The sequence below is a fragment of the Anser brachyrhynchus genome (genome assembly GCF_964034855.1).
Source record: "Anser brachyrhynchus genome assembly, chromosome: 1".
Classification (NCBI taxonomy): Eukaryota; Metazoa; Chordata; class Aves; order Anseriformes; family Anatidae; genus Anser; species Anser brachyrhynchus.
In genome coordinates, this window is record NC_137694.1 from 55696658 (window position 1) to 55717162 (window position 20505).

The following is a 20505-nucleotide window of genomic DNA, read 5'->3' on the forward strand; positions in this document are numbered from 1 at the left end:
AGGATCTGTGTGCTGAACACCACCCCTGCTTCCGAGCATCTTACCAGCCAGAAGGCTTTGCTGTCAGCCTGCAGCTCCGCGCAGCACCGCTCCTGCCTGCAAGATGCTGGGAGCAGGGAGCTCCCGGGGAGGGGGGCATTTGCAGAGCGCTTTGCATCACCATCACCCCTCGCTGAGGAGGCCCTGGCGGGGCTGAATCCCCCCCTGCCACACCACTCTCCCACCACACAGCTGCTCTCAGCATCCCTTTCTCCCTTCATCTCCCCTCCACTCCCCTCGGCTCCCTCCTCCTCCCACCCCGCTCCTCCATCACCGCTCCTGCCGTCTCCCACCCCCTTCCCTGCGCTCTCCCCTCGCTTCCCTCCTGTATCTCTCTCCCCCCTTCCTCTCTCCATCCCGGTCGCTCCCCTCCCTTTCTCCCTCTTCCCATGCCCTATCGCTCATCCTTTCATTCTCATTCTCCTGCCGCTGCTCCTGCGCCTGGCGCCCATTGGTCGCCAGGATCCGTCCCCCAGCAGCTGCCACCCCTCTCCATCTGCCACCCCCAGCCGCCGAGCCCCCCTCTCCTGCAGATGGACAGGGGACCGGGGGGCACACCGGGGTCCGCTGAGCCACCAGTGTGGGGATGAGGGGTCTGGCATCCCTGCACGGCCACGTCCCCCCCATGAGCGGGTCCTGGGGCTGAGGAGGCGAAGTCCCGCAGCAGTCAGAGAGGGGCGATGGGCAGGCCCAGGAAGGAGGACGTGCGTCTCTGCTGATGGGACATTTTAGGACTTGCTCCCTCCTGGGACTGCTTTGCTCAGTTGCTTTTAAGAAAGCACAGGGAAGGGGAAAACTATGACACGGATTCTCCCCGGTGAAGCAGAGGAAAACATGCATCCCAACGACACGTAAGTACCCGGCGGCTCTGCCCGCTCTTCCCAGCTGTCTCCCGCGGGCGTGAGTCCATGCAGAAGTTAACTCCGAGTCCCAGAGAAGAAGCCTGCTGACCCCCCCTGCTCTGCCAGCACAGCCTGGTCCACACCATTTTGCTCAGCCCTGCAGGGAGGCAGCGGCCGTCCTGAGCTGGGATGGGACCACGGGAAAAAAGGTGGGCAGGAGGGGAGGGTGGCAAGGGGCTTGCAAGTTTCTGGGCTCAGTGGTCTCTCACAGCTTTTTGTCCTGTTTTGCAATCAGGTTTTAGTATCCCCCTCCTCCTCCCAATCAATGCAGAAATATAGAAAAAAAAATACATATTTTTATCCCTAAAAAAATCAGTGGCACCAATTCCCTGCCCCTCCCTACCTCTCTGCCCACGCCTGCTCTCCAGCTGTATGGGCCAGGAGCATTCTGGCAGCACCCGTTAGGAGATCCCAAGCCTCTTGCAACAGGTGCTGTTCACATCACTAGGGACAGACCCCAAGCAGATGCACACTTTCAGTCTGAGGCCAATTTTCCTCACCACTTTCTACCTACGTGGGTGCTGCCAAAGCAGCCAGCAGCATGGATCCGACCCAAATGAGGCACTGATGTCCTGTGGTTGTTCTTTAAAACTAGCCAGAATATCTGCTGTGAAGCTTGAGCTGGTAGATGGTACTCGACAAAGTTAGAGGGGTGCAGACAGACCATGCCTGCTAAAAGACAAAGTTTCTCCACCATAGCTGTTTGAGCAGAAGAACAAGATTGTACAGAATTTGTGTTTTGTGCTGTATGCTTTAGCATTTTTGGTAGGGCTTTTGGACCTCTGAAGCTGGCTTTAATGTATTGCTAAACAACAGCCTGAGCAACCAGTTTTGAGGTCTAGACCCCAGACACTTCCCCATATGCTTTTCACCCCAGCATGAGTGTCCTTATCCATATTTGACATCCATGGGGCTCTTCTCCAAATATCTTTTTGGAAATTCCTGTGCATGAAGGAGGAACACCCACAGGGGTTCCTAACGATGTCCTCGCATTTTAGAGGATCATCTTTTTATGAACACTTTGTTCTGGTCTCTGCCACCTGTCACAGGGATCTTTCTCCCTAGAGCAGCCACTGCTATCCCCTTTGCAACAAGAGCTAATGGGCACATGCGTCATTGGAACAGCAGTGGAAAAAACATCAGAGGAAAGATCCTGGAGCTTAGAAACTGAGTATCAAATCATTTCCTACTCCGCTTATTTATTGCATCCACTCATGACGTGTGGGACAACACAGTACTGCAGAACCCCAAGAGATGGTCTTCCATTAAGACAGTGCTTTACAGCCCAAGGAACATGCAAAAACATCCTAAAAAATTCCAGTCCTTCAAAGCCCATTTAAGTATAGCAGGAAATGTTTATGCAATAGCTAATAGGAATGAGCTTAAGATACAGTTGCCCAGTTGTCTTTTTGTGGGACCTGTCAGATGAGGTTCTTTCAGCATAAGATTTGGTACTTTTGTGGAGTCTGTTGGGTTTGCCTATCTGATATTCAAGGAATCCATCCAAAACTCAGGTCTCCCCTGAGGTTTCCAGAAGCTGAATGACATCAACAAAAAAGACAAAAAGCTGTACTATCAAGACATGTGTGAACAATGTTGGGATGCTCTGTAAAATGCTGTCTTTGAGAAAAGTTTCTGGAGTGTTTCTAGCCTCCTAAAAGTTGTTAATATTGGGAGTCCTTCCCTTTGAGATCCCCAGGTTTCATTTCAAGAACAAAGGAGCTTCAGGGCCCTAAGAGATCTGTCAGGATGTGTAAAAGTGAGCCTCAGGGTCCCTGTACTCTTCCACCAAGTCATCATCATTTCCAAGGAGCTGGTGCATCAAGACGGTGACCCTGCCAGTCCAGAAAAATTCACCAAAGCTGGAGTGATCGGGAAAGCATCACACGTCTCCCCTGCCTAAGGTATGCCAGGGTGTCTCTGGTCTGGAGTATATGCTGGGCACTGTTACATGTCTGGAGCCTTGACTAAAGACAGAAGGCACGTCATTCCCTTATCTGTCTCTTCTCTCCCTGCAACTTCTCACCCAGTGTCAGCAGAGAGCTGGTGGAGAGCTGAGAGCTTGTTTGCTCAAAGCTCTCTCTGAGTGAGCTGAGAGTGCTGTTTCCATGCCAAACCCTGATGTGACGGGCAATTGGGCAACCCACATTAGGAGGGCTGGGACACTGTTTTGGTGTTGTGAACAGCTGGGGCAGGCAGAGCCTCTTCCATTAGCAGTGTGTAGCAGGGTGCATAAAGAGAGAGAGAGAGAAAATGAGAGAAAGACAAGAGAGAGAAATGGACCGATCCCTCTTGGAGTACCCAGAATAATCTAGCTCTCCCTTTACTTTCAAACTAGCGTGACACAAAAGAGCGACTCTCCCTGTTCCAAACCCATTGCAAGGTTCTTCCCCTGAGGATCTTTCCCTAGAGGAGAATCCACTGGCACACATTGAGCCATGTCCCTGTTTATCCCTCCATGCCCACTGGGCCTCCCAGGCCTGGATGGGATCGTTTTTGTCCCACGTGTTCCCATGGCTGCCAGCATCTGCAAACCCACCTCGACTTCCCACACATGTCCACACTCACAGACTGTTAATGTGGAGATTTGATCTGTGGCTTGGTCAGCTGTCATATCCCCAGTGTAAATACTCTTTCTTCTCCTCCTCTCACATGCAGGTTGCTGACTGATCCAACAGGGAGACCTCCCCTCGCCCTCTGCCCTGCCTCTGCTATGGACACTTCTGCTTTCAGCCTCCCCACGCCGGCAGTGTCAGAGGAGGGGAATGCCTCTGGTAGCTGGGCAGCCTTCGCCACCCCCAACAGCTCCACCACCGCCAGCCCCGGTGTGGTTTTCAGCGGTGTCCTCATCCCCCTGGTCTACCTCATTGTCTGTGTGGTGGGGCTGGTTGGGAATTCCCTGGTCATTTACGTGGTCTTGCGGCACTCGGTGAGCGAATCAGTGACCAACGTCTACATCCTGAACCTGGCCCTAGCCGATGAGCTCTTCATGCTGGGCCTGCCATTCCTGGCTGCACAAAATGCCCTGTCCTACTGGCCATTTGGGTCCTTCATGTGCCGCCTGGTGATGGCTGTGGATGCTATCAACCAGTTCACCAGCATCTTCTGCCTGACGGTGATGAGCGTTGACCGCTACCTGGCCGTGGTCCACCCCGGGAAGTCCTCCAAATGGCGGACGGCACGGGTAGCCAAGGCCGTGAGTGCGACCGTGTGGATGTTGTCATCCATAGTGGTGCTACCCGTGGTGGTCTTCTCAGACGTCCCCTTAGGGATGAGCACGTGCCACATCCAGTGGCCAGAACCTGCCTCGGTGTGGAGAGCTGGCTTCATCGTCTATACTGCCACCCTGGGCTTCTTCGGGCCGCTGCTGGTGATTTGTCTCTGCTATCTCCTTATCGTCGTGAAGGTCCGCTCCTCCGGCAGGCGGGTGAGGGCTCTGTCCTCCAAGCACAAGCTTTCAGAGCGCAGAGTGACTCGCATGGTGGTGGCTGTCGTGGCCGTCTTCGTCCTCTGCTGGCTTCCATTCTACGTCCTCAACATAATCAATGTTGTTTGCCCACTGCCAGAGGAGCCATCCCTCTTCGGTGTCTACTTCCTTGTGGTGGTGCTGCCATATGCCAACAGCTGTGCCAATCCTATCATCTATGGTTTCCTCTCCTACCGCTTCAAGCAGGGCTTCCGAAGGGCCATCTTCAGGCCATCCCGCCGAGTCCAGAGCCAGGAAGTGCCAGCATGTCCGCCAGAGAAGACTGATGATGAAGGGGAAGAGGGAGAGATCAGCAAGATTGCCCAGAACGGTAATGACAGGAAGGAACGACCACTATGCCATGGGGCAGGAGAGAGCAATGAGCAAAAACCACTCCCTGAGCAGCCTGTGGGCTCTGAGAAGAGCAACAAGCTGCATGTCAGTTATTTATGATGAAAGGGACGGTGCAGGGGAAAGAGACATTGAGATGTGGGATCCCCTTCACCCTCTGTGCTATTCCACCTCAAACACAATGGAAAAGGTCAATACAAGGGAGTATTAAAGGTCAAGATTATGCTTAAGGATGAAGAGGGCTCCATGAGCTTGTGGAAAAAGCAAAGCATTGCACTTGGCTTTGGAAGGGACACCTGAGGTCTGTGTGGTACCAGGTAAAGGAGGGGCTGGGTCCAGGGAGAGCTGCAGAGGTGATGGGCACTGGCAGTACGGAGAGAGCAAGGTCAGCCCTATTCTGCATGATCTAACCTTTGACCACCTTGAGCTGTGAAGGGCATCAGCTACCATGCGTCAGGCACTTCAAGGAAGTCTTCAGATAGGTATATGTGACTTGTGCCTTTGAAGATCTGTAATAGGCATCACAGTGCCTCGGTTATCTTCCTTACGAACACGAGAAACGATTTGCCCTGAAGGAAGAACAGGAAGGAAAACTCTCTGCAGCTAAGACACGCCAGCCAGTTATATGAATGGCTGACCCTTCTCTAGCTCTCCAGCAAGTCTTAGGGACAGCTTATGCTCCTGCACTGGTCCTGGCTGGAGACCACTCTGACTACTCAAATCCTGCTCTTTCTTCCTAGGGTTCTCATGGACTCTGGGCAGGCTGATGAGAATTACCTGGGACAGCAAATGGGATGTTTCTTTCCTGAACCCTGCAAACTTCAGGTTTTCCTGGTGACTCTGCACCCTGGTGGATGATGTAAGAAGGGTAGAAAAGAAGCCAGCGAGGCATGGGTTGGAGGCAAGGTTTATTACAAACTGAAGCACCCTTTCCCTTCTCCTCTCCCTCCGCCTGACTGTAAATAAACAAAAAGCCTTTGGACTTAAAGGCCAACTGAGCAGAACCACTCTGTGTGTTAAGAGGAGGGGGGATGATATAGATTTGGCTCTCCGGGGAATACACAGTGTCTCTGATCTCTGTACGGAGGAATGTTTGACTGGTACAGGATATCAAAGCACGTATCAGTACAGAAAGGGGGCAGGGAACAGAGGGGTCTTGGGAGATCTCCAGTGTGTGAGATTTACGGTTGCAGGAGTCTGGGAAATACTACAAAGTGATTGTTCTGGTGGGAAATGAGAGGGTATTTGGCTCTGGATGGAGAAGAAATGAGGTGTCTGTGTGTGCAGGAAGGTGGCTGTATGTGAAAGTATGCAAGTATATATGGCAATGTGTGTGTGCGTGTGACTAGCTGTGTAAGAGTGTGAGAGGACGTGTGTCGCTGTGAGTGCTGGGGGAGAGCTTGCTTCTGTGCACATTGTTGGAGGGAAGCTGTTGCTGGCTCTGAGTGCGCAGGCTGGAGGAGCAGCAATGTACAAGGGCAGGTGGGATGAAGGTCTCTCCATTCACTTTGGCTTCACTCCTGCAGGCTCTGCTGAGCGTCTGTCCCCACACCTTGAGCTTCTCCATGAATGCTGTTGCTAAGCTACAGCCACCAAGAAGATTCTCATACCAATGCCCTTGGTAGTGTCTGGGCACTTCCCTCCACAAATAATTTAGAGGAATGGAAGGGAGGGACCCATCAAGAGGAGACATGCCTCCCTTAGCTCAGGAGATGTTGAAGGAGGAAGTCTGTGGAGGGTCAGTGACAAGAGCTGGCTGGGTAATAGAAATGTTTCGCAGGTCTTTTAAGAGAAGTCACGAGGCATGAAGGGATAGCTTGGGGCAGGGGTGCTGGGTCGGAGGACAAAAGCTCTGAACTGGGAAGCAGAACAAGCTGCAGTAGCTGAGGATAAAGTAAACAGAATGACTTTGCAAGGAAGCATGAGACAAGGTCACCCAAAGATTTTGTGAGAAGACGTGAAGGTCTGGCAGGTTTCAGCGGAATGGAGTGCAGGACACCTGAGTTTGGGAGAGGACTGTAGCAGGGCTTCAGGCGAGGAGACATGCCTCAGCCAGGCCAGAGAGCAGAGGAAGGGTGGGAAGGGATGGCAAAAATAACCAAGATGAAGACATTTAGCTGAGCTCTCAGCCACTGGTACTGCCACCACCTCCCTGACCGAGAACACTTGTCCCTGTGACTCCTCCACCCTCTTGTTTCCTCTCTGAGCTTGCGACCCTGGTGCCAAGCCATCCACGCCTGTAGGTTCAGCCTCAGAAGCCAACGCTGAGCTACCAGTGACACCACACACCTTCTGCTTAGCTCTTCTGGCAAAGCGCACTTGCTCCCCTGAGCGTGGGCAGTCGTATACTGAGGAGTGTGGCTCAGCTCCTGGGGAAAAAAGAAAGTGCTTGGTAGCCATTTTCTATCCTCTGCTGCATCTTCACATCTCCTCCTCCTTCCATCCATGCACCAGCTCCCCACGCTGTGGGCCCCGGTGAGAAAAGCAGCCAAATTATTCATGGCCGTGGGATATACAATCTGTTGCACTAAAAAGGCCTCTTTTTATTTTTTTTTTATTTTTTATTTTTTGGCTTGGGAAGCTCCTGCAGCATCCACTGGATGAAGAGCAATGAATAAATCCTAGCAGAATGAAGATGAGCTGCAGAAGCTCCTGCCTCTATAAGAGGCAACAAAGAGTAGAAAGTCAGAAATGTCTGGCTACCAAGTGGCTAGATACAAGGACAACACAGCACTTTAAACGGGGGCCTGCGCTGTGCCTCTTGCAGTGAGGAGTAGGGCGAGGGAAATAAGGGTCACAACTGGCACAGAAATACCTGTAGGACAGAGGAGAAATGGTGTCAGCTCGAGAGCATGGCGGTGGTTGATGACCAGGCTCTGAGGAAGGTGTGAAACAGGGGATGAGGACCTTGCAGGAGGCAGCTGAGCGGGATGGGAGGCAGATATGGGAAGGGTTTCCTTCTCTGGAGCGGCTGCACAGCTGCCCGGGGAGGTGGGGGGAGCTCCCCGGCTGCCAACACTTAGCAGAGATGCTCTCCTTCCCCACCGAACCGAGCTGAGGCTTCGTTTCGCACGCCTTTGCAGGTCCATCTGCTGCAAGTCACCAGTCGAGAAACTCCACCGACTGTTTGGCTTCTTAAAACACCTACATCTCCGAAGAGCTCAAGCACTGCAACGCCAAAGAGACATCATGTTGGTACAGGGAATGTGAGCCCACTAGAAAGGTACCTCTGCAGGGGAGCCAGCTGAGGAAAGCAAAATTGGGGGTCTTTAGTCTAAACAGGAGTTTAAAAGAAAAAAGATCACAAGTGCCATATTATTCTGTCTTTGGTTTCCTTCTCCCCCCTACACCACAGCTTATATTTCAGTGACAAACTTGGGGGGCGGGGGAGAGGTAAAATGAGGTAAACCAAAAATAAGATTAGGGGGCAAAAAAAAAAGGTATTTTTGCCTGAAATTCATGAGGAGAAAATGAACACTACAAAACTCTGCAAAGTATCGCCATCGATTAAAAGGCATTTGGGAATGACAAAGGTTACATCCCTGTCTCCCCACACTGGCCTTTCTCCTCAGCTCTTTCTCCCCCCTGGTGTGTCCCCGGCTCATCTCTGTGACAATGGCACTAATCCGGGTGCCCTTGTGGTTCTCCTGAGGAGAGCACGGCTGGCTCTGGGCAACCCAAAGGCCACAGGGACCACGCGCAGCGGCTCAGTGAAATTCTGGCCGTGTGTTGGGGGGTGCGATTTGTTCCAGTCAGATATGGAAATGGATTTTTCTATTCTGGGTGCGGAGGCATGGAGATAAGGGCTCCATCCCCGCGCCGCACAAAGGGTTTTATTCTCATCACGTAGAGATGGGAGCTGCAAGACTAGAAAAGGCCGCAGTGATTTCAGCAGTGTTGTGCAATGTCTCTTCCCAGCAAGTGTTTGATCACAGGCAGGCTGTGAGAGATGCGGGGAGCCCATCCTGCTGGCTGCCGAGAGCTCATACGCACACATCAGAGTGCAGAGGAGCAGACACAGAGGCATATGCATGCAATGCATATGCATATATGTAAATGAGTGTTTATGTGACTGTGTGGATATGTGTGACCATGTGAATGTGTATATATATATATATATTCATGTCTGTGGGTGCTTTTAATTCACGCATATCTGTGAGTGCATGAGAGCATACGTGGCCACCACACGGATGCACGCACGCCTAGACATGCGTGTAACTCCTGTACGTCTCAGCCCAAGCGTGTATGCGAGAAGACAGCACATCCACACCCCCACAGCCCAGGCAGAGCCTAAAACTGCGAGCTGACAACATGATGGTGCAAATGACCCCCCCCACACACACACCCAAGCACATTTCTGCCATCCCAATATCTGCACTGGGCAGCTTCGGACCCCCTCCCTTTGACCCCTTCTGCTCAGCAGTGGATTTGCTGGAGAGAAGCTGGCAGGGCAGGAAAAAGTGGTAGGGGAGGGGGTCCTGCAGTGAGGGGACGTTTCCAGGATGTTAGTAACGCAGCCCACACTTTAATGTCATTTGAAGCTGTTGTTAGGGAGCCGGTGTATTTGTAATCAGCAGGGTAATGCAGTGGCTCAGCACAGACGAATGCAAAACTGTCCTGGCTGCTTTCTGCGTCAGTTGCTGCACAGAACCCTGGAAAAACAGGGTGTGGGGAGGGGGATGAAGCAGTTAACCTGTTGTCGAAATAGGAGAGCCAGCAGTTAAAAGAGGCAGGCAGATCAAGAAAGGGAAGCCCCCCTGAAAAGAAGATGCTCCTGGCTCTCCTGAGGATGCAACAGAGAACTGAAATGCTTTATCTGCTTGAACGAGTGGAAAATATGCAAATATTTGCTCATGAAAACTTGGTGTTCTTTGCCTTCCCAAGCATAAAATATGCAAACGCCACGCAGCGCACAGCCGGCTCACTCAGATCTCACACTCAGCACGTCATGCACACACACACACACACACACATGCACGGCATGTCCATGCAGCCAGCTGTGGCATGTCCCTCTGTACACCACAAACAGGGATGTGTGGGAAGGAGATCTATGTGCCTTGACTCACATACAGCACTGCCGTTTCATCTCTGCTCTGTCACTGTTCCCTGCAGCGGTCTTTAAGCTAAGCTGGCAGAGGGAACAGAGGGACGTGTGCCAGCACCCAGCCCGCTGCCACGCACAGGGATGCTGTCCCTGGCCACCTCCTGCTGCAAAAAGCATGCTGCTTTGCTGCATAGGTATCGAACAACACTCATGCCCTTGCTCTTTGTTCGCCTGGAGGCCAGAGTGATGACCGTGCTCGTGGTGGACCAAATGCCTGCAGAATGTGGCAAGAATCTGTTTGACCAGGCTTAGGCCCCGGTTCAGGATGGTCGGACCTCTTTGTTTCAGCCCCCCTGGTGTCAGGATGGTTGCAGCTGGAAATATCCATCACAGACCCATGAGTTTCTCTGAGCTCTTAAACACCAGCTTCCCACCTCTTGACACAGTGCTTGTTTCTCTGGTGAGAAAGCTCATGGGCACCTCTGGAGAAAATCTTCTTGACCTAACCACTGTTCACCTTTCAAAGCACTCCTTGTGAGATATGAGATGCCCCCAGTAGTGAGCTACCGTTAATAGCTGCCCGCTGTCCCCAGGAGAGGGCTAGGGGCATGTGTAGGATGGTTCAATATAAGAGTAGAAGTTCCTGGATCTAGATCAGAGTGGATGGGGAAAAGAGGAGGCATTGATGAAGCAAGAGGGGCTCTAAGGAAGAGTTACAGAAGCAGAAGAGAGCAGACTTGGATGAAGATTATTTTTAAGAACTGGTTCAAACAGACTGCAGCATCCCCTGGTATCTCCCACCAAGCCAAGGTATAGGGTCTAGATGTTCACAAGGCTGTGAAGTCTCATTGCCTGCAGTAAGGTTAACGCTTGTAATCCCATGCCAAAATTTGGGGTGGAAACTGGCAGCTTCTTTTCTCAGTGGACTCACACGCAGGTGGGGTCAGAGGATGGGAGACTCGAGTTGGAGAAGCCACCTGTGGGGAGAAGGCAGCCTGGATGATGCACCTTGAGCTGCAGCACATCTCCAGCTGATGCAGGGCTCCAGCAGGTCCCGGATATCCCGTTCAGATGTGCTTGGCAGGCGTGGTACTGAGATGAGCTGTGGGGGCAGCGGGAGGTGGGAGACGAGCACATGCATCCATCGTTCATGCTCAGTGCTGGAGACTGCCAGCTCCAGCAAGAGTTTTGCTCTAGCTGCGAGTACAGGTGAATGGCTCTTCCAGCTGCTCCACGTGGCGTCTAAGCAATGCACAGTAAAAAATGAAAAAAAAAAAAAAAGGGAAAGAAAAAAAAAAAGAAAGAACTCAATAAAAAAAAAGTATCAGCTTTGCCAGGCTATGTTCCGTGTGAGAAAAGCCAGGCTGCCACGCTGACAGAGCAGGCCACAGAAGAAATCACTGCTGGCAGAATTGCCCTCAAACGCTGCAGCAGGCTGCGTAAAGCCAAGGAATGTGTCATTCCTCGCTGATCCAGGCCCCGCTCGGGCAGCAGCTATGAGGGAAATGTAGCCACGCAGCTGACTTGTAACAAGCCTGCACATCCTCAGCTGTCCCCCCGCCAGCAGTTTCACGCAGCGTTGGTGCTCCTGGGTAGCAGGGACTGGCTGCTGCACAAGTCCGCGGGCTGGAAAAGATTTGTCTTCCCACCCCTCTCTGCAATCTGGCCTGGGACGATCAGCCATCCCAAAAACAGAGCTGGGATGTGTCAGAGGGACTGCTGCTGTCACAGGGTGACTTGGGGCACCCCAAAGCACGGAAAGTCACTGCCACCTTTCCGTACCCCACGTATCCGCCTCCCCATCTGCAGGCGCTGAGGAAGAGCGAGACCAAGAGTGAGGCCAGGGCCGGGCAGTGATGAAGAGGAGGAGAGTCCCCAGCCCTGGCTCCCTGAGGCACGTGTGACCTCCAGGAGCGTGAACTTTGCTTCCAGAAGGAATCAGCTGTTGCGCTGAGCAAAGCGCGGGGCGGGTGGAAGGAGGCAGGGAGCGCGAGCCAAGTTTGACACGGGGCAGCGCAGGGGGGAGGCACTCACCAAGGCCTCCGAGGCAGGATGGAAAGGACGGTAATTACATAAGAGCACTTGGCGAGCATCTGGCTGGAGTCAGCTGGGCCCCGCCAGCCCTCCCTCCCTCCCTCCTTCCCTCCCTCCCTCCATCCCTCCCTCCCTCCCCGCGCTGCTAACCAGGAGCAGCTGAGGATAACACAAAACCCAGCACGGGACCCCTCCGGAGGGGTGCGGAGGTAAGAGCTCCTCTGCTTCCCCTTCCTGCTTGCGCTGCTCTGGGAGCGTGGGGGGAGAGGGCTGGGGAAGGGGAAAGGCGCCCTGGTCCAGGAGAAGCAGCCAGGAAGGGGAAGGGAAGGGGCTGCTCCTCTGCCTCGTGGTGTGGACGGACACAGAAGGTGCCTTTGCTACGGAGAGGAAGCTTGGGTTTTGCCGATGGAAGAGCCGCACGGGTGGGTTCGTGGTGGATTCCTGCATGGGTAGCAGGGCAGGGGGTCCACGTGTGCGGGAGGAGCTGAGCTGCACACAGGGGGTGTGGAGGGGGGGGAGACACCAAGGGATTTCCTTCCTTCTGTACCTGTGGCAGACAGGGTTAATAGGATGCAGGGAGTCGCTGGGGGAGATCCAGGCTTTATCTCCTACACTCTCCTTTGAGGGGAGGGCTTCAGGAGAAGGAAGGAAACGCAGGAGGAGGAAGCAGCTGCTTTTGAGCAGGGATTGCTGTTGTCCAATCTGGCCAGAGCTTCCTTGGGCTGCCTCCAAGGCAGTGTGCAACAAGGGAGAGAGAGGCTGGTTGAGCACACAGGGTGCCTTCAGGCTTGGGTTACACTGAGAAGTGTGGCTGGCACGGGGACAGTGCATAGAGCTCTTGAAACCCGTCATATGAGCACGCAGCCGTGAGAGCCAAGACCTCCTGTAAAAGTGGCTGCACTGGCAAAACACTGCTGGTACAGCCCCTTCCCTTCAGGGAGCAGGGCAATATTTCTCTGGCAAAGGTGTTTGTACTGGCACAAGTTGCTGCCCAGCAGGGCAATGCCACCAGAGCAAGTCTTTGCTGGCTCCCTGAGTGTCCCTGTTCAGCTTGGACAAGATATGGGGTACAAGGTCCTACTCACCATCCACTGCTGCTCTTCCAGACAGATGAGAAAAAGGCAAAAGCCCAGCCAGTGAGGTCCTTCGTGGAGAATATTTGCTTGGTTGTGAGCAGCACCTCATGTGTGTGGATGGAGAGGTAGGAGGGAAATGAGGGCAACCGCTTTCGTGCTGCCTGTTCCCCTAAAAGGGTGGAGGAGGTCAGATACAAGGCAAAGAGCTGCAAAAAGAGGTAATGTCATGCTTGGAAATAAGACCTGGGAGAGTGAGGCACTGCAAGCTTTGATGAACAGAGAGGAAGTCTGCCTTCAGTGTCAGAGTCTCCAAGTTTTCTTGCACCCCAGAAAATGTATAGGCTAGCAGCAATAGTACTGTCAGCTGCGGAAATCCCCAGCAGCAGTGGGCAGAAAATACAACTCATCACACACTGAACTGCTTCTGTAAGCTGGCGAGGCTCCATCAGCAAGCAGCATCGCTCTGCCCCTTCCCCTGTTCCCCCTCTCATTCTCCAGAAGGGGAAACCGGGGCACAGGCAGAGGTGGGAGGCTCGGTGCTGGGAGCTCGCGAGCACAGCAGTGAGCTTCTCAGGCCCCCTCTGGCCGTGGCTGGAGGCATGTTGGCTCCGTGTTCATTGAGCTACAGGCTGACAGGCAGCCCGAGAATATCTCCAGCCCTCCCAGCCCCCTCCCTCCCTTCCCCCTGGCTTGCAGCACATATTTTCCCAGACTTTTCCGCTTGCTTCTCCAGTGGTGCTGGGGTCCTGCCAAGCACCAGCCACTCTCTGGGAAGCAGGGCCTCCTATTCCCAAACCGAACAACTGGGAGAAGGAAAACAAAAACATAATAAAATAAATAAATAAAAATCCAAGCACGCGTAGGCATGCACAAAACCCTTTTCCACTCAGAAGCCTAGAAGTCTTCTCCAGCTTCCCTTGGAAACTGTGCAGTGCTGACTTGGCACTTTTGGCCCCCGCAGAAAGAACTATTGCTCACCCTCCCTTCTGCCTTCCAAGGATGCACATGTGCACCCGCACCGGGTATAAGTTCCCAAATCCAGTTTTGCCACAGAACCCCTAAAATCTCCTTCCTCACCCCAAAATGGCCCTCATCCCAGCTCCCAGTGCAGCCACGTGGTGCTCACCCCAAGGGCACAAGAGGATCAGCTCAGCACCAGGCTGGGGGCAAAGACCCTCACCAGGGTTTTCTGCAGAGCCTCAGCTTTTGCTGGTGGCAGTGGTGCTGAGCTTTGGGCCAGCACACCCCTCCCGTGTGAACTTCTCTGCCCGGGACATGACCGGGGTTTGACACGCGCCCGAGCGCAAGGCTTGGGGCTCTGCCCGGGGAAGGAGGGTGACCAGAGAGGGAAAAAGCCAGTGCCTCTCCCATTTGGCAGATGAGCCTGCTGGAAATAGAGTGGATGGAGTGAGAGGCTGCGGTGACACCCAGAAAGAAACAGTACAGGAGAGAATGGAAGAAGAAGGGGAAGTCTGGGGACAATCAGTGGGAGGCAGAATGGGCAGCCAGGTGAAGGGCTGGTTCTTGGGGCAAGGGGCTAACCCGGGGGACCGTCAGAGGGGGGAATCCTGCACCATCCCACCACAAGGTGCTCAGGATGACACAGTGCCCTGCTGCCTTCCCACCCTTTCCAGAGGGTGCAACCCATTCTGCCTGCAATTCACCGATCAGGCTAGGCTCTTTGGAAGGAAAAAGGCAGAGAGAACAAAAAGTGAAAAGAAACCACCTAGGAAAGAGTTAAGAAGCACTGAAACCTAAGCTGGTTTGCAATGGAGGGCGCCCAAAGCCAGGGAGGAGAAGGGAGGGAGAGGAGAGGGGAGGGAGCAGGTCCAAGCCCGGGCTGTGCACCCTGCCAGTGCTGAGCAGAGCCGCTGCCAAGCCGGCTCCTGGAGCCATGGGCCCGGGGGCCAGCGCTGCGTGCGGAGAGAAGGCAGCGAGCAGGGGCTGGGGAGCACAGAGGGGAGCCCTCAGCCTCCAGGGTGAGCTGTGCTGGGGTGCAGGCTGAGGCAAGGGGGGCAGAGGCTGGGAGAGGGGGTTTCTGAGCATGTTTGCATGTCTGTCTTTTGCACACACACTTCTCTGCGGGCTGCCTGCTCTGCTCTTTGCTTCCTTCCCCCTCTCCAGGGGAGCAGCTCCTCTCTGGACCTGCTGCAAAGGCCTGTGGCTCTGAGGAGTCAGCCAGCCCTTTGGGCAAGGCGCTGGGCTTCGGCTCTCCTCCTGTGATAGAAAGGGGAGCTTGGTGGAGGGCCCTAAGAACACAGATTTGGTGGTGGGGAAGGGATGGGGCTGGAGATAAGTTCCCAGACCACCGGTGAAGGGGTCTCTCTGCAGGGACACATGGGTCTGGCTCCAGCTGGGGCATTGGGTTATAACACCTGTGAATGGCTGATACCTGGCAGCTGGAGGTCTGGAGAACTTCTTTACAGCCTTCTCCACAGATTAGCACCCTACTAGAGCTTTTGCTGAAGGAGCTCTGTGGTTTGCCATGTCTCCTTCCTCTATCCCTGCCTGGCAGCTGAGTCTTTGAGTGGCTCCAGTGGTTTGCCTCGAGACAGGCTTTGAGGGTGAAGCCTTCTTCCACTCTCCATCGGTCTGGGTTGAAGGGCGTGGGGCATCCTCTTCAGCCATGTGGTTGCTACTCAGATTGCAGCCTTGAACCTCCAGGGACATCAAGCATGTAACACTGTCCAAGAGACAATGCCAGTTTGTCCCTCCACTGGCTCCAGCCACCAGTATCACTTTCTTGGTGATATCTGCTCCATCCCTCGTGTTCTCCCTTTCTTATGCCTCACTCCAGCCCTTCCTCATATCTTCCCAGGTCACCATGGACATAATTTACCTGCGCACACCCCTGGCCTTCCTTCTCCTCCCTCTTGTTGTCCTTGGGGCGCCCACTGATGAACCCAGCCTCACAGAACCTGCCCCTGGTGCTTGCAGGCGCTGCTGTGACCTGCTGGACTCTTCCACAGATGCCTCACCTCACCCTCCCAGCCACCGCCACCTGCCCTACCCGATGCCAGAGGTGCGTCCCTATATCAACATCACCATACTGAAGGGTAAGTGCCCATCTTGGTCCCTGGGGTGCCAAGGCCTGCGTGGGGCCAGCTTGTTCCACCCTGCTGTGGCTGGCTTGGCTAGGGGGAAAAGGCTCCCTGTTTTAGATCAGCTCCTCTCTCCAGGGCTCCCCTTCGAGGCTTTGCTGTGGGCAAAAGCCTGTTCCCAGCTGGATCCTGCTCCACTCATTGTTGCTCTGCGGTTCCCCTGGACTGGCTGATGTCCTCCCTCCCCTGCCCAGCCTGGAAATAGCTGCAGCCCATCAAAGCTCACAAGTGTGTCCAGGGGCAGATATAGGTCTGGACTAGAGTGGGGTGTTGCAGGGAAATCTGTGCACCAGCAATTTTGCAAAACCACACGGGGGAGGGACAGGAGGAAGGGAACAAGGCACAAATTTGGAATGCTGGCAGTTTTGGTGGAAGCTGACCTCTGTCTTCTCTCTACACACAAAGTAAGTCCTGGTGCTGTTCTCTCAATGTATTAATGCCTGCACAAACTTGTGACAGGCCATGCATGAACCCCAGGGTAGTACTGCAGTTTTAATTACACAGGATGCCCAGATATTGCTAGTATCCTCACAGTATCAGTCCTCTAAACTTTACTGCACCACCCACCAAGTTCACCTTGGATCTTTTCCTTCCAACCTCACTTCTTGCCCCTCTCTAGTCATACTCTCTGACAGGCATCAGAATTTCGTCCCTTTCTCCAGCCTGCAGCAAGAACAGTGTTCGCATTACACGGATAACCGGGTCCTGGGAGATGTGTGTAGGAGGGGCAGGGACTGGGGTGTGGGTAAAAGAGCATGGAGGATGAACAAGAGGTCAAGAGCCCCAGCAGCACTTTGCACTGCTGTGCTCCATCTTGGGCTGGAGTCTCCTAGGGACAGATCCTAATACCTCCAGCAAGGTCATATCAGGTGGTTAGTAAGGAAAGAGACCCCAGTCACACCCACAGCTCTGCTGGCTCCTTTTCTATAAAGCACAATGATATGGTGGCCCTCAGGAACATTCCTTCTTCCAGCATTGCCCCATCCTCGAGCAGTCCTGTTTCCTCGTTGTTTTTTCTCACTGCCACTTCCACCTCTCTGGTATCACACAGGGGTTTTGTTCTCTGCTTCCTCTTGTAGGAGAGAAAGGAGACCGGGGAGAGCCTGGGATGCCAGGGAAATGGGGCAAAGAAGGGCCGCGAGGAGAGCGAGGTGCCCAGGGCCAGAAAGGCAGCAAAGGACAGATGGGCACAGCAGGGGACTCCTGCAAGCACCAGTACGCTGCGTTCTCCGTTGGTCGCAAGAAAGCCCTGCACAGCAGCGAGGGCTTCCAGGTCTTGATCTTCGACACTGTCTTCGTCAACCTCTACAGCCACTTTGACATGTTCAATGGCAAATTCTACTGCTCTGTAGGTGGCCTGTACTATTTCAGCCTCAACGTCCACACCTGGAACTTCAAGGAGACCTACATGCACATCATGCACAATGAAGAGGAGGCGGTCATCTTGTACGCCCAACCCAGTGACCGCAGCATCATGCAGAGCCAGAGTCTCATGCTGGAGCTTCAGGAAAACGATGAGGTCTGGGTGAGGCTCTACAAGCGGGAGCGGGAGAACGCCATTTACAGTGATGATGTCGATGTGTACATCACCTTCAACGGGTACCTGGTCAAGCCCAGCCTTGACTAATTGCCTCTCCTCCTTCCCAAGGCCTCTCTGGCCTTCTTCTTCTTCCTCTCTCTCTCTTTACTGCCCGCAACCACTGCAAATCACTTGGAAATGAGCCTGTCAAGTCTCAGGCATCGAGTGTGAAACTTGCCACACTGTCTCCCACCTCACGCTCTCTCGCAGCCAGGCCTGTATCTGTGCATTTACAGCGGGACACTACCGTCTCTCACCCCTCACCTTATGACCCCAGCTTAAGTTATTGGCTTGTTCTAAATCTGCCAGTGGGATGTGGCTGGCATTTAGGGTCCTAGAGTTAAAGCTAAGATGTTGCCTCTGGGAACGTGTCCCTCCTTGGGACTTCCTACACAAAAGGCTCCCATAGAAAGTGCTAAAAAGTTCCCACTGCCCAGGTGCATCCTGGCTTCTCTCTATCCTGACTAGATATGCCAGTTTTACAGCCTGAAACATGGCCCTAATGTCAGCATTCACACCCGTAGTGTGTTGAGTAGACTGGGGTCTGCTGGTCTCCTGTAGCACAAGGAAGATGTAGGAGCGGTGAGAGAAGATACTGTCTTTCCAAAAAGAAGTCTGTTGGCCTTCCAAAGTATGTCATTGACTTTCTGTAGACGCAATTTTGGGTCACAGAGCCCTCAGGTTATGGCCCTAGCTTCAGGGCCCCGTGGCCCTTCCCCAGTGTAGGCTGGCTGTAAAATGGTGGCCTGGTGGGACAGTCCTCCGCTGTGTCACCCCTAGCTCTTTGAAGAGAAAGGGGCCAGACACATCCAGATGCTTCAGAGTCATCTGCCATTGAAGCAGGAGAGCCCACCACTCTGTTCCCACTGGGGATCACAAGCACAGAACGAGAGAGAGAGAGAACCCTGCCAAAACTCCCTCCCAAACCCCTGCTCAGTCTCAGTTCTCCAGCTCTGGGAAGCCAAGCCCAGTCCAGACAGGGTTTTCCCTTCCCCAGGTGCAGACTGAACCTGATTCTGCTCACTTCTGCAGCAGGGGTGCTCCCATGGCCCTGGCTCCTGCATGTCATTATGTCAGTCCTCCTGAAGGTGGTTCTCTCACATTGGCGTTGAGGGACTGCTGTTTCAGGGCCTGAGCTGCAGGCTGCAAGACCAATTGCAGTTAAACCATGGTTCCAAACCTGGGCGGGTTGGCACCTCTTTGCCTCTCTGTTGGAAAAGAACTAGAGGCAAAGCAGTGGCGTGAAAGGAGGCGAGACTTCAGCAGCTCGTCCCAGTATTAAAAGCCTCCCTGCCACATGTTCTGTGCCCTTTTCTGGCAATCTCATTAGAGCAACTGAGAAAAACATGTGGCTAAAACAAACCCTCGCTTGTCAGGTTGGATATGTTGCAGTGGGAAAGGATGCCAGAGGTAGGATTTTCTACTACCATTTGTTCTGGCCTCACTCACATCCCGCTGGGGGTGTGATGGTTTTTTGGGGGGATCGGGTGAGACTGACTCAGCACTTTGGGAAAATCACTTCCATGAGTTTTGATGCTGCCACAAATTGCAGTGCCAAAAGTTGTCTTTTTTTATATATTATTATTATTTGAGTCTCAGGACAGGACAAGCAGGAGAAACTATTTCTCCTCTGCCCATCGCTGATAATGAAGTCTTCTGACTTATGCTTCCATGGCCTTATGGTTAGCCATGGTCTCTGTCTATGGCACCTGTGACTACCAGAGCTCTCCGTTAGGAGATACAAAACAAATTATTATATTAGGACTCGGTCAGGTACACTCAGCCCAGGATGGCAAAGGTACAGGGTCACAGGCTAAATATTAAAAAATCACTTGAGAGAATTGCAGGACATTTTCTCTCTTGCCCTGCTTACTTACCCTCCCTGCTTTGCTAAGGAAGCTGTGCAGACTGGAATGAGTTTTAGGCACTTTCTGCCCCTGATCCTCCCCACTGCTGTCACTGAGGCAATGTGTATAAAAATGTGGTTTTGCTGAGGCAAAGCCAGGTCTTTCCCAGGGAACCACGTGATGATGGGATCATGGGAACGGAAGGAAACCGAGTTTCTTCCTTTCCCTTAGCAGGTCAGTGTGTGAAACTCCTCAGAGACAGGATTCCAGGCAGTGGCGAAGAAGCAACATGCTGGAGGTGATGCTCAGGACTGAATCCCTTTCTCTCTTCCTAAGCCACAGGCTGCAAACCCAGATATTGTGTATTTAGAGTGCCCCGTGTCTCCCTGAAGAGAAGCAAGCCTCTATAACACTGAATATCCCCAGAAACAAGCTTCTTTCTTCCTCCTTTTCTGTATTTTTTGTTTGTTTTTGTTTTTTACTTACAGTGATAGGTCTCATGTGCTACCCATGAGCATCCAGATGGTGCCTAATGCATGTGGTAGAGGAGGGCAGGGGGACCAAAGGGTATGTTTAACAGGCTTCTTGGTGCTAAACAAGATGGCAATCCCTTGGTGCTAAATCAGATTTCAGGAGTCTTGGGTGCTTTCTGGAAGGTGTAATAGGCTGAGTTGTAATGTACTGTGGAATTAATGGTGCTTTATGTTACAAAAACAAACTCCAAGAACTTTTGTGTGTGTGTGTATATATATATATATATATATAAATTCTGTGGTATTAAACTTTTTCCCTGGTTGTTTTGCATTTAGATCTATTTTTCCTTCCCAGCCTATTCCTTCTAGCTCTGTTTATGGCTGAGTAGTGCAATGAGAAAAATATTAACCTGTAACAAACAGGTACAACCACTAACTCAGCTCTGAAACTTCCCTAGGAAATCCACGGGAATCCTTGTCTGTTTCCTTAAAGACATTTGCTACATTGATATTGACAATTATGACACCTCTCTTCCCTCTCCTTGTAAACTTTTAAGCAAATTCAGGGAAGAATGCTTTGGAAGTTACCAAAA

At 53.0% G+C, this 20505-nt stretch overlaps 2 protein-coding genes across 6 annotated transcripts; both read left to right on the forward strand.

The window, feature by feature from the left end:
* The first annotated feature begins 335 nt into the window (after positions 1-335).
* On the forward strand, positions 336-5756 carry SSTR3 (somatostatin receptor 3). 3 transcript variants are annotated; one of them, XM_080593730.1, is made up of 3 exons: positions 336-890; positions 2633-2845; positions 3600-5756. In XM_080593730.1, exon 3 carries the CDS (start codon positions 3655-3657, stop codon positions 4858-4860), a length of 1206 nt encoding a protein of 401 aa, XP_080449856.1. In that variant the 5' UTR covers positions 336-890; positions 2633-2845; positions 3600-3654; the 3' UTR covers positions 4861-5756. The 3 variants fall into 3 exon arrangements, with proteins under 3 accessions (XP_080449856.1, XP_080449858.1, XP_080449857.1); XM_080593732.1 differs by having other exon boundaries at positions 599-890; positions 2755-2845; XM_080593731.1 differs by having other exon boundaries at positions 699-890; positions 2641-2845.
* A 6157-nt stretch (positions 5757-11913) lies between these two features.
* C1QTNF6 (C1q and TNF related 6) lies at positions 11914-20243 on the forward strand. 3 transcript variants are annotated; one of them, XM_080600923.1, is made up of 3 exons: positions 11914-12045; positions 15731-15968; positions 17093-20243. In XM_080600923.1, exons 2-3 carry the CDS (start codon positions 15737-15739, stop codon positions 17638-17640), a joined length of 780 nt encoding a protein of 259 aa, XP_080457049.1. In that variant the 5' UTR covers positions 11914-12045; positions 15731-15736; the 3' UTR covers positions 17641-20243. The 3 variants fall into 3 exon arrangements, with proteins under 3 accessions (XP_080457049.1, XP_080457051.1, XP_080457050.1); XM_080600925.1 differs by lacking the exon at positions 11914-12045 and adding an exon at positions 12113-12258; XM_080600924.1 differs by lacking the exon at positions 11914-12045 and adding an exon at positions 14765-14891.
* Positions 20244-20505: the final 262 nt, after the last annotated feature.

Excerpts from the sequence above, each read along its gene's own strand:
- SSTR3 (XM_080593730.1), top strand. The coding sequence starts at position 3,655 with ATGGACACTTCTGCTTTCAGCCTCCCCACGCCGGCAGTGTCAGAGGAG.
- C1QTNF6 (XM_080600923.1), top strand. The coding sequence starts at position 15,737 with ATGGACATAATTTACCTGCGCACACCCCTGGCCTTCCTTCTCCTCCCT. Across the intron at positions 15,969-17,092 it reads CAACATCACCATACTGAAGG|GAGAGAAAGGAGACCGGGGA; the intron begins GTAAGTGCCCAT and ends TTCCTCTTGTAG.